The sequence below is a fragment of the Rhinoderma darwinii genome, chromosome 6 (genome assembly GCF_050947455.1).
Source record: "Rhinoderma darwinii isolate aRhiDar2 chromosome 6, aRhiDar2.hap1, whole genome shotgun sequence".
NCBI classification, from domain to species: Eukaryota; Metazoa; Chordata; class Amphibia; order Anura; family Rhinodermatidae; genus Rhinoderma; species Rhinoderma darwinii.
Genome location: NC_134692.1, coordinates 74,393,251 through 74,406,447, shown reverse-complemented (window position 1 = coordinate 74,406,447; position 13,197 = coordinate 74,393,251). Strand labels below are relative to the sequence as shown.

Genomic DNA, 13,197 nt, shown 5'->3' with positions numbered 1-13,197 from the left:
AACATTAAATTAATCAGAAATACACTCTATACATTGTTAATGTGCTAAATGACTATTCTAGCTGCAAATGTCTGGTTTTTAATGCAATATCTACATAGGTGTATAGAAGCCCATTTCCAGCAACCATCACTCCAGTGTTCTAATGGTACATTGTGTTTGCTAACTGTGTTAGAAGGCTAATGGATGATTAGAAAACACTTGAAAACCCTTGTGCAATTATGTTAGCACCGCTGTAAACAGTTTTGCTGTTTAGAGGAGCTATAAAACTGACCTTCCTTTGAGCTAGTTGAGAATCTGGAGCATTACATTTGTGGGTTCGATTAAACTCAAAATGGCTAGAAAAAGAGAGCTTTCATGTGAAACTCGACAGTCTATTCTTGTTCTTAGAAATGAAGGCTATTCCATGCGAGAAATTGCCAAGAAACTGAAGATTTCCTACAACGGTGTGTACTACTCCCTTCAGAGGACAGCACAAACAGGCTCTAACCAGAGTAGAAAGAGAAGTGGGAGGCCCCGCTGCACAACTGAGCAACAAGACAAGTGCATTAGAGTCTCTAGTTTGAGAAATAGACGCCTCACAGGTCCTCAACTGGCAGCTTCGTTAAATAGTACCCGCAAAACGCCAGTGTCAACGTCTACAGTGAAGTTGCCACACCGGGATGCTGGCCTTCAGGGCAGAGTGGCAAAGAAAAAGCCATATCTGAGACTGGCTAATAAAAGGAAAAGATTAATATGGGCAAAAGCACACAGACATTGGACAGAGGAAGACTGGAAAAAAGTGTTATGTACAGACGAATCGAAGTTTGAGGTGTTTGGATCACACAGAAGAACATTTGTGAGACGCAGAACAACTGAAAAGATGCTGGAAGAGTGCCTGACGCCATCTGTCAAGCATGGTGGAGGTAATGTGATGGTCTGGGGTTGCTTTGGTGCTGGTAAAGTGGGAGATTTGTACAAGGTAAAAGGGATTTTGAATAAGGAAGGATATCACTTCATTTTGCAACGCCATGCCATACCCTGTGGACAGCGCTTGATTGGAGCCAATTTCATCCTACAACAGGACAATGACCCAAAACACACCTCCAAATTATGCAAGAACTATTTAGGGAAGAAGCAGGCAGCTGGTATTCTTTCTGTAATGGAGTGGCCAGCGCAGTCACCAGATCTCAACCCCATAGAGCTGTTGTGGGCGCAGCTTGACCGTATGGTGCGCAAGAAGTGCCCATCAAGCCAATCCAACTTGTGGGAAGGCCTTCTGGAAGCATGTGGTGAAATTTCTCCCGATTACCTCAGTAAATTAACAGCTAGAATGCCAAAGGACTGCAATGCTGTAATTGCTGCAAATGGAGCATTCTTTGACGAAAGCAAAGTTTGAAGTAGAAAATTATTATTTCAAATAAAAATCATTATTTTTAACCTTGTCACCGTCTTGACTATATTTTCTAGTCATTTTGCAACTCATTTGATAAATATAAGTGTGAGTTTTCATGGAAAACACAAAATTGTCTGGGTGACCCAAAACTTTTGAACGGTAGTGTAAATCCCTTCAGACCCTAGACCAGACCCCTAAATTATTTCAGACCCAAGACCAGATCTCTGCATTAAATTAGACCCCAGATCAGACTCCCTAGATTAATCAGACCCAAGACCAAACCTCTAAATAAATTAGGACCACAGGCCAGACTCCTATATTAATTCAGACGCCAGACCAGATCCCTACATTAAATTAGACTTCAGAATCCCTTAATTAATCAGACCCAAGACCAGACCACTAAATTAATTCAGCCTTTATACCAAACCCCTAAATTAAATCAGAAACTAGACCCCTAATTCAATGAGACACTAGACCCCCAATTCAAATGACACCAGACCCTTAAATTAAATGAGACACCAGGCCCCTAAATTAAATGAGATGCTAGATCCCTAAATAAATGATACGCCTGACCACTGAATTAAATCTGATGCCAGACCCCTAAATTGAATCAGACCCGAGACTACTAAATTAATCAGACCCAAACAAGACCATAAAAAGAAAATATAGACCTCCAGACCAGACCCCTTTGTCTACCACTCACACACACTCAGGACATTTATGATATATCCACAGGATACGCTGAGCTACTCTGTTTCTGTAGCTCCCATAGAAGGGAATGGGAGTTATGGAAACGGCATAGCACGGCGAACTACGATTTTTTCGTAGCTCCCGAGTTCCGCAAACAGCGTAGCTCGCCCTGCTACGCTTTTTCCTTAACTCCCATCCACTTCTGTGGGAGTAACCGAAACATTGTAGCTCAGCAAGCTCAGCTGTTTCCGTAACTCCTAACCACCTGATCAGGAAGTGGCCGGAAGCCGAGCAAGATAGTTTGGGGGGGGGGCCTCGTTTTAGAGATAGGTGCGGGTCCCAGAGGTGTTACCCGCATCTATCGGACATTTATGATATATCCTATGGATATGTCATAAATGTCCAAGATGGAAAACCCCTTCAAAGTGTAGCTAAATGTTCGACAAACTTCCCACATGTCATAGTGACATGTCAGAAGTTTGTATTGGTGGGGGTTCGAGCACGGAGACCCCCACCAATCGCTAGAACGAAGCAGCTGAAGCGTTCGTGTGAGTGCTCAGCTGCTTCGTTTCTGTTCGGATTTTTCCGGAAAGCCAATGTATCGGCGTACGGGCTCATAGACTTTCTATTGAGTCCATACACCGATTCATTTATTTCCGAAAAAGCCGAACAGACAAAGCAGCTGAGCGCTCACACGAGTGCTTCAGGTGCTTTGTTCTAGCGATTGGTGGGGGTCTCCGTGCTCGGACCCCCACCAATACAAACTTCTGACATGTCACTATAACATGTCAGAAGTTTGTCGAACGTTTAGCTACACTTTAAACACTAGATACACACACTGAACTTACAATCCTCCTCCTCTGCAGTGCAGGTCATTTGGTCATGTGGCCATGATGTTACAAAAGGTTCTTCACTCTTTTTGTTGTATTTTTTTCCTGCGATTTGCCCAAGAAATCGCTGCAAAATGGTGCAGTTTTGCAGCAATTTACGTAGATTGTGTTAGAAACAACATGGTTTTGCATAAATAAGCTGCAAATTCGCTGTGCTTGCACAATTGCAAAATGTCAATATTTTCAGGGGGCATATAGTTTTATGTTCCTCTGCGGTCAGGAAAGGGCACTGCCTGAGGCAACGCCATTCCGTTTTGTTGAAGTTTTCACCAACAGAAATGGCTGTAACAAATCTGCCGCATGTGAATTCACCTTAACTAAGGTGGTAATTACTTTTTCACACAGGGCTATTCAGTGTCGGATAGCCTTTTTGTTCTTTCAATAAATTAAATGATCATTTAAGAACTGTCTTTTGTTATATTTAATTTGAACATCTGACGAATTGTGACGAATATGCAATTTAAATTAAATTATTTCTATTTAATTGACTAATATTAACTAATATTTTATTGATTACTGTATTCTGAAACTTACAGTATTTTTTCTTTTTTTAGACAGCCCTTAATTTGTTCTACTTGACTATTATTGGACATGGATTGTCGGTTGCATCACTTCTGATATCTTTAGGAATTTTCTATTACTTTAAGTAAGTGATTATATGTAATTGTTTTTCACAAATGAAACAAATGTATCTCAGTTTCACAAGAGAACTTGCACAATATTATTAATTATTTCGGTAGTGGGGTCTGAGCAGACGTTCACTACCTCAGCTCCTGAGTTACTTATCCAAAATCCTGCTATAGCCCTGACCCTTCTGTCTCTGTGGAGCTGCTGGACTTTCCCACGCTCTATCTGCAACCTCTGCAGAGGTAAATGGACCATTTTTACAGCTTTTTCAGACAGCGGCCTACCTCCGAACAGAAGCCAAGTGCTCAATTTTCCCCTGTGACAAGCTGGCAGGCGAGCGCTGGACCCCAGACAGTAGGTCTGGCCTGCATTTTGTGGTGAGCCGGGAGATTGATTCACGCCCTGCTACTGATCCTTCTGCGGGGAAAGCCAGCCTAAAAAAAATCTGATCCCTGAGGAGGCCGGTGATCTGCACTGTAGCCTTCATGAGACTTCTGATCTTCTGTGCAGTGACATTTCCCATCAACATCCTAAGCAGAAGCCTGCTGGTGGTCCAGAAGAAGTGAGTCTCCTGCACCCACCATTATTTTGGTCGTGTTCCTCGAGTGGTGTGTGATGGCAGCCTACAGTAGGAGTTACAAATACCACATGGTGGGGTGAGTGAGTCCAGCTTTGAAAGGCCACATCTCTGACTCCCAGCACCCCAGTATTGATTGCCCTGCTTGAGGTAGCTCCAGCTCCTCCAACAAAGCTCTCCCAGGTGGCAAACCGTAAGGCCCCTGTTTCCCCCATGGCCCCACCACTCATTGCACACTAGTCCCCTCAAACAACCATAACAACCCTACTATACTGGTTGTAATGACAGTATACCTATGCCTTACTGAAAATTAGACCGCTTCTTTATCCCCAGCCTTCTTACCATATGTGGCTTTACTGGAACTATATAATCCACAGGCACCTGCTCTCTATTATACTCTAAAATAGCACTTCAGAAAGAGCCTAAAGATTGAAGATAAATTAGTCAAATACTGTTGCTCTGTGAATCCTGAAAAAAAACAACCATACAAGCCCGGTGGGACCATCTAAGCCAGCAACCTGGGGAAACAGTTGATTAGGCACTGAATCCAGAAATTTCATAAGAGATGCAGTCAATCGCTGAAAGCCGAACTTTTCTCACCAACAGACTTGACAAAGTTAAAGTTGACATCTTTCTCATGTGGCAAAACCTGCAAAAGCGTAGAGATAGAATGACTGAGACACGGGTGGGTTAATTTGGGCGAGAAAAGTTCTCCCCTTAAATTAGCAGTCGGAATGGTCCAAAGAATCCTTGCTTCATCAGGTCCACCAGATACTGTACCTAGAACTTTTATCACTTAGATGCTTAATTTCTGTCAAAGAAGAAACCGTTCTCCATCTGACGCGAGAACTTGATCACCTCTTCATTCAAATCGCAAAAGTCTCTATATCCTGATTTCTCATTGACTGCTCAAAAAGAGCGAGCTATGTTCACTACTGCTAAAAACAATCTCCGAGACCTAAACGTTGTTACGATGAGCAGCAGAACTGCTGATAATTAATGATTTATGTTATCTCTGTGTTTGGGGGTTGCTAGGCAATGCTTTGGTCTGTCTGGATTTGGTCATCATTTAGCTTTACCTGGTTAATTAGGGCAAAGTACTTTTCTGGGGCTTATATACAGTGCCCACCAAAAGTTCCGGAACACCATCCTAACGTTTGAACAGCTCGAGGTAGAGGGTTGAAATTTGGTGGGATTTAATGGGGTCATAAAATATACCAGTTAACGCAAAAAAAAAAAAGAACACACCCCCCCCATCCCCTTTGGGAGGTGGGGTGGGCATGGGGGCAGAAAAATCTTAAATGGGACGGGGGGACAAGTGGGGGCTAATTTTAAAGCTCTTTTCAATACAAAAACGATGCTGCAAACGATTTTGAGATAGGATTTTTTTCGCTGAGATATTGAACTTTAAAGTTATCTTCATTATCGGCTACCACTGGTGTTAGCATTACCCAAAATGTACCGCGCGGGTAAAAGCCTAAATGTGTGTGGGCACGTGTGCGTCTTTGTGTGAGCTTGGGAATGTAACATCAAGGGGACTTTAAATTACGTATTATTACAATCGGCCTCGGCGATACAAAATGGACCTTGTCTACAATTGTAACATGATTTCATGTGTATACATTTCGGTAAAAAGAACACGGGTACAGAAATAAAACCGGGACAGTGGGAGAGTGAAAACCTGGACCAAACTTCACATGTTTGATAATCACCCATATCAAAGTAAACAGCAAGTTTAAAAATAACATTACAGTGTATATAAGTGACAAATAAGCACTACTGGAATGTTTACACAATGTATATAGTCACTGAAGGACATACGTTTTCAATGTCTATAAGAAACACCCATCGTCATGTGGATACATAGGGAAAAAACCGAACATATGGGAGCACGAAATGTCCGAAAAGGAGAAAGAAGAGGGGAAAGGGAAGAAAATCCTCTCCCCCTCCACAGTATCTCATCCGAACCCGTCAGACGGAACATCCAGAGACGCACTCAAGTTTTACTGAACTGAACGCTCAAGTGAGTAATGAAGTAGATCTTCCATCCTCTGAATCTCATTGACACATTCCAACCATTATCGAATCGATGGGGGCTCAGAGAATCTCCAACATGCTAAATACAGGCCCTCTCTTCATTTAATAAATGTCTGAGCAGCGAATGTCTGTACTTTTCCATGGAGATATTGTGATGGTGGAGAAGAATCCAAGCTGGATTATCATTCAGAGAGCAAATTGTTGCTTCATGAATATCTTGGACCTCAGTCCAAAATGGTCTGAGCTTGTCACAACTCCAAAAACGTGCAGAAGGGTCGCCTCTTCCATGCCGCTTTGCCAGCAAAGCGATGAAACATCTGGGAACATTTTGTTTAGAACATGTGGAACCCTGTACCATCGGGAGAGGATTTTAGGTAGTCTCTTGGTATGCATTGTTGATCAATCCTTTATGAGCCAGAAGCATGATCTTCTATCTCTGTTCTCCTGTCAGGGAGTACTGGAGATCAATGCTTTATGAGCCAGAAGCATGATCTTCTCTCTCTGTTCTCCTGTCAGGGAGATCTGGAAATCAATGCTTTATGAGCCAGAAGCATGATCTTCTCTCTCTGTTCTCCTGTCAGGGAGTACTGGAGATCAATGCTTTATGAGCCAGAAGCATGATCTTCTCTCTCTGTTCTCCTGTCAGGGAGATCTGGAGATTATGCTCATTTTTCTGTATATAAGAAGGTACATTCCCCTCAGGGGGAGAAAGTAGTGTTATATAGATGTTTGATAGTGCACTTTAGACATGACCCATATGGGAGCACAGTGATTTGAATGGAGTTATCGTGCAAGCAAAGGTATTCGGTTCAGGCACAGAGGACAGATAGTTGGTCAATCGCAAAGTCTGCCAATAGGTTGCCACAGGAAGATCTGTAGGAGTGGACAGCTCCACATCCTGCATTCAAGCAGTGCCACTGCGGAATTGACCGGATATCACCCAGCTTGTAGCCAAGCCCTAAACGTGGGATCTGTTAATCTGATCAAGTCGTGTGATCTAAGCATCTTAAAGAGGCTCTGTCACCACATTATAAGTGGCCTATCTTGTACATAATATGATCGGCGCTGTAATGCAGATTACAGCAGTGTTTTTTATTTAGAAAAACAATAATTTTTGACGGAGTTATGACCTATTTTAGCTTTATGCTAATGAGTTTCTTAATGCCCAACTAGGCGTGTTTTACTTTTTGACCAAGTGGGCGTTGTGGAGAGAAGTGTATAACGCTGACCAATCAGCGTCATACACTTCTCTCCATTCATTTACACAGCAGCATCGTGTTCTTACTAGAACATGATGTGCAGCCACATACACACACATTAACGTTAATCAAGTGTCCTCACAATGAATGGACATCACCTCCAGCCAGGACGGGATGCTTGAGTAACGTTAATGTGTGTGTATGTGACTGCACATTGTGTTCTAGTAAAAACACGATGCTGCTGTGTAAATGAATGGAGAGAAGTGTATGACGTTGATTGGTCAGCGTCATACACTTCTCTCCACAACGCCCACTTAGTCAAAAAGTAAAACACGCCCAGTTGGGCATTAAGAAGCTCATTAGCATAAAGCTAAAATAGGTCGTAACTCCGTCAAAAATGATCATTTTTCGAAATAAAAAACACTGCTGTAATCTACATTACAGTGCCGATCACATTATGTACAAAATAGGGCACTTATAGTGTGGTGACAGAGCCTCTTTAAACATCAGTAGAGTTGTGTAAACAGTGAGATAATCAATCAAGGGCATCCATTGAGTCTGAGCCACCCACGGAATGTTCTTCAGGGGAATGTTTGTGAAACCCTGATTTACTGTAACCCAAGCTTTGGAATGTTGATGTCTACCATCCACCATCCTGTTCAAACTTTTTAAGGTCAGCAAACCAATCCTACCATGTCTTTTAGCCAAAGTGAGTAATTTTCTTTGACGTCTGGGAGATTTATTAGCCCACACAAAGGATGTGAACTGTTGATATACCAGTTTAAACAAGGCGGGAGGAATTTTAATCGGGAGGACCTGCATAGGATACAAGAGACGAGGCAGGATATTCATCTTAAGAATACCAGCCCAACCGAACCAGGAAAAAAACAGTTGAGAAGGATCTGGGTTTACTTGTAGATCATAGACTAAATAATAGCATGCAATGTCAATCAGCTGCTTTTCAGGCCAGCAAGATATTGTCGTGTATTGCAAGAGACTCCCGGGACAGGTATATAATATTACCACTTTACAAAGCATTAGTGCGGCCTCATCTAGAATACGTAGTTCAGTTATGGGCTCCAGTTCATAGAAAGGATGGCCTGGAGTTGGAAAAAATACAAAGAAGAGCAACTAAACTAATAAGGGGCATGGAGAATCTAAGTTATGAGGAAAGATTAAAAGAATTACACCTATTTAGCCTTGAAAAGAGACGACAAAGGGGGGACATGATTAACTTTATATAAATATATGAATGGCCCATACAAGAAATATGGAAAAAACTGTTCCACATAAAACCCCCTCAAAATACAAGGGGGCACTCTGTGGAATAGCCTATCGCAGGAGCTGGTCACAGCAGGAACAGTAGGTGGGTTTAAAAAAGGCAAAGATAATTTCCTAGAATGAAAAAATATCAGCTCCTATGTCAATGTGTAGAACTTTTGTTTCATCCCTTCCCTTTTTCCCATCCCTTGGTTGAACTTGATGGACATATGTCTTTTTTTCAACAGTACTATATAACTACATAAAGTCCCTGTGACCATCGAGCCAGATCCACTTTCAGAGTTTGTAAAAGGGGAATAAAATTCAGCTTGAAAGTTTGATCCACAATGCTTGGCAGTTGGATACCGGGGTATTTGATAGAGTCGGTCAGCCATCGAAAAGAGAAGTCAGAATATAATGATCTTCTCTGGGCAAGAATTATATGTATATATATGTAATGTATGTATATGTATGTATGTATGTATGTATATATATATATATATATAGAGAGAGAGAGAGTCATCACCTCCGGTTTCTGAAAGTTTATTTTGAAATAAAATAAGGAGCCGTAGAGATGAAACTCCTCCATAATGTTAGGTATGGAGACGTGTGGGAAGATCAAGAGGAAAAGTAAATAATCCGCGTAGGTGGCTACTTTAAAGGTTTGACCGTTTATGTTCAGGCCCCAATTATTCACATTATTCCTAATCTTATGGAGGAGAGGCTCCAGTGATAAAGAATAAATCAGGGCAGATAAATGGCACTCCTGCCTTAATAAGGGATGTTTACACAAGTTTACTTTAATACACATTTTGAAAAGTGTTAATTGGATAATTCTCCCATATGTCTATCAGCTATATAGGATACATTGAGGAGGGAAGGTTTGTCCGTTCTTCTTTGCTGTTGATGTTTTATGCTGTACCCATGATCTTGCTGTGCTACTCGTATTGCACTGCATAAGATATGATTCTAATTTATGGTCCACCTTCCACATGGTCCTATCATACTACTCATGTATCCATATAGCTAGTCACAAGTTGAAATGCATGACGTGGAACGTCCAGGCCATCAACAACCATGTCAAATGCATGTTGGTCCTTTAGCACCTCCAGACTTCATATGTCACGAAGAGATACACCTGACTGATACTAAAACTCTTGCTTTACACAAGCTCTGGATCAGATGGGGTTGCCACTCCACTAATAATTCCTGCAGAGTCTCTGTGTTGATCCGTACAAAAGTGCACTTTTGCCTCCAAGAACTTAAAACTGACTCACTGGGCAATTATGTCATTATGCGTTGTCACGTATTGTTCCGTCCTCTCATTTTAATAGCCTTATACATTCCACCTACTGCAAATTTAACATTTTTTATTTGATTTGCTACATTGCCTTGTTCCCTGGTGCCCCAGTGATATGGCTAGGAGATTTAAATTTATTGCTTCACAAAGTTTTGGACAAATTGTTTTTTTTTCTTTATCAAAGATTTTTCTTTTGAAAATATACACAACATAACAGCATATACATGGTTTCATACATTTGCAAAATTCACACACAGTGCAATATAACCACTTCAATATCACAAAGTATGCAAAGACATAGAGCAGCAGTAGGAGGTAGCCTCCTAATCAGTAAGCAAAAACGATATAAGAATGCAATGAAAATAACAGTACCATAAGTGCAGCAAAGATAGTGCATTATTTAGGGGAGTCAGTCCCCACAGGTGGATAACAATTATCGCATATAAGTGCACATTATACGACAGACTAACACAGACACAAGACAACAAAGGGAAACACATACGGACATAGCACGCAAAAAGTAGGCTTTATATAGGTATTCAAAAGAGGCCATCCAGCCAGAGAGGTAAATCATCACCTCCCCGGAATCCAGACCACACTGCCCAGGTGCGGACAAAGAGCTCAGCTTTACCCTGATCAGCAGACATCAACTCCTCCATCCTCATAATTCCATTCACCTCCGTCACCCATTCCTTCAGGGAAGGCACAGTGCTGGATTTCCAATGACGAGGAATCACTGTTCTTGCTGCGGTCAAAAAATGCCGAAAGACACTCTTTTTGAGGTGTGAGAGTGATCCCGGAACCATGGAAAGTAAACCAATAGAGGCCGAAGTCTGAACCTCAGTATGAAAAAGTTTATTACCGAGATCAAAAATCTTTCCCCAAAAGGGACGAAGTTTGGGACAATCCCACCAAATGTGCAGCATGGTTCCAGGAGCCTCCCCACATCTCCAGCATTCATCAGGTACATCAGGGAATATCCTATGCAGTAAAGAAGGACAGCGGTACCATCTAGTGAGAATCTTATAATTTTTTTCCTGGGCAAAGCACGAAGTCGGCAGCTTATGCGCCAGGAAGAAAGATGTGCCCCACTCCTCAGCAGAGTGTCGAGTCCCCAATTCCTCATCCCATGCGGTGGTGAATGTCAGCTGGGAGTAATCGTATTTAGGTAGGAGGATCCCGTGTAAAAAGGACAGCACATGAGAGGGGGCAGTAGTCAACAACAAGTAGTGTTCCAGAGGAGTCTTAACCTGCAGCAAAGCAAAACGGTCGCCCATTGAAAAAAGATAAGAGCGCAACTGAAAATAGGACCACCAAACCGGACGTCCCCCCGGGCAGGCCCCGGAGACCACAGACTGTGACAAGATTGTACCCTCAGGTGTAAGAGTCTTAGCCAAGAAACTACCGTCCTATCTCTCCCAACAGAGGAATGTGTCCACACCCACCGCCGGAGGAAAGGAAGGATCATCAAAAAGAGGGGTTAGAGGACCTGGACGGTGAACAATGTCCATCGTAGCAATGATCCGCTCCCAGACTACAAGAAACTGACGTGTGAGGTAAGGCAGAGAAGATGAAGGTCGCTGAGAAGCAGACAACCAAGGCAGAGACGACAGTGCTAGGGGAGACATAGCCTTCTCAATGCGCACCCATTGCTTACCCGCACCTGAACGGAACCAGTCTACCAATCGCATCAGTAACGCAGCTTGGTGGTAGCATTTAAAATCCGGCAATCCTGCCCCCCCCCCCTCCTTTTTCGGCCGACTAAGGACAGCAAAACGAACACGAGGCTTAGAGGAGCCCCAAACAAATTTAGTTATGGCCCTATGCAATATTTGGAAGAAGCTCGTTGGAATTATGATAGGGACGGTTTGGAATATGTAAAGGAATTTGGGTAAAATGTCCATTTTTACCGCGTTAATGCGCCCAAACCACGATATGCGATTCCCACCATACGCCATTAAATCCTTCAAGGTGCGCTGCAGAATGGGTGTGTAATTCAAAGTGAACAAATCCGACTGGTGTGTGGGAATTTGCACCCCCAGATATTTTAGAGATGTAGATTGCCATTTGAACGGGAAAACTCGAGCGAGATGGGTGGCTAAGGTAGTATCGATAGATATATTCAATGCCTCCGATTTGGAATAGTTGACTTTGAAATTGCTCACATGGCCAAACCGCTCAAATTCCCCGGTCAAAGATGGCAAGGAAACCATAGGAGTCGTAATGTACACAAGGAGATCATCGGCATACAATGCTAGTTTGTGGTGTTTTGCTTCAAAACACAGACGCCATTAACATTAGGGTTGTTCCGCAGTGCCACGGCCAGGTGTTCCATGACCAAAACATATAGTAAAGGTGAGAGTGGGCACCCCTGTCTCGTGCCATTAGAGATATGCAAAGAGTCCGATAACAACCCATTAACTCGAACCCGGGCCGTAGGCCCATGATATAATGCCATAATCCTATCCACCATAATGGCGCCAAGGCCAACCTGTGTCAGGACACTGCGGAGAAACACCCAATGTACCCGGTCAAATGCTTTTTCCGCATCTACCGAGAGTAAACACATCGGTATCTTATGGGATTGGCAGTATGATGTTAAAAGGAGGGTCTTGTTAGTATTGTCCCGTGCTTCTCTACCGCGCACAAACCCCACCTGGTCATCTGTGACCAAATCGGGTAAGAGAGGCGAGAGTCGAGAGGCCAGCAACTTCGCAAAAATCTTAACATCTACATTTATCAATGATATTGGTCGGAAGTTTGCGCACGCCGTCGGATCTTTGCCCGGTTTTGGTAAAAGGGTAATATGAGCCTCAAGGGACTGGGGTGCAAAGGGACATGAGGAAGACACTGAATTAAAAACTTTCGTCAAGAACGGAGCCAATTGATCCTTAAATGTCTTGTAGAATTTATTATTAAACCCATCGGGTCCTGGACTTTTGCCCAAGGGGGAATCCCCAATAGCACACTCCACCTCAGTTTCCAAAAAATCTTCCTCAAGTCCCAAAGCCTCCCCGCCCCCCAAGGACGGCAGCGCAGTGTCGTGCACATACCGGTCTATTTTATCACGTAACGCATCCGCCTGCATAGCCTGAAAATGGCCTTTAAGGTTGTATAATGCCGAGTAATACTGTCTGAAGCAGTCGGTGATCCCCACCGGATCATGAACCTCACCGCCCGAGGGAGAAGTAATTTTAGGGATATACGACGCTTGGGTGCGAGGATGTAGTATCCGTGCTAGAGAC

At 42.9% G+C, this 13,197-nt stretch overlaps 1 protein-coding gene across 3 annotated transcripts in view; it reads left to right on the top strand.

The window, feature by feature from the left end:
• The window catches only part of CALCRL (calcitonin receptor like receptor), a 243,873-nt gene that overhangs the window by 190,386 nt on the left and 40,290 nt on the right, over positions 1-13,197 (top strand). For all 3 annotated transcript variants that reach the window (XM_075829949.1, XM_075829950.1, XM_075829951.1), the window contains one exon: positions 3,507-3,598. In XM_075829949.1, coding sequence (XP_075686064.1) covers positions 3,507-3,598 — 92 coding nt within the window. The remainder of the gene's footprint in view (positions 1-3,506; positions 3,599-13,197) is intronic.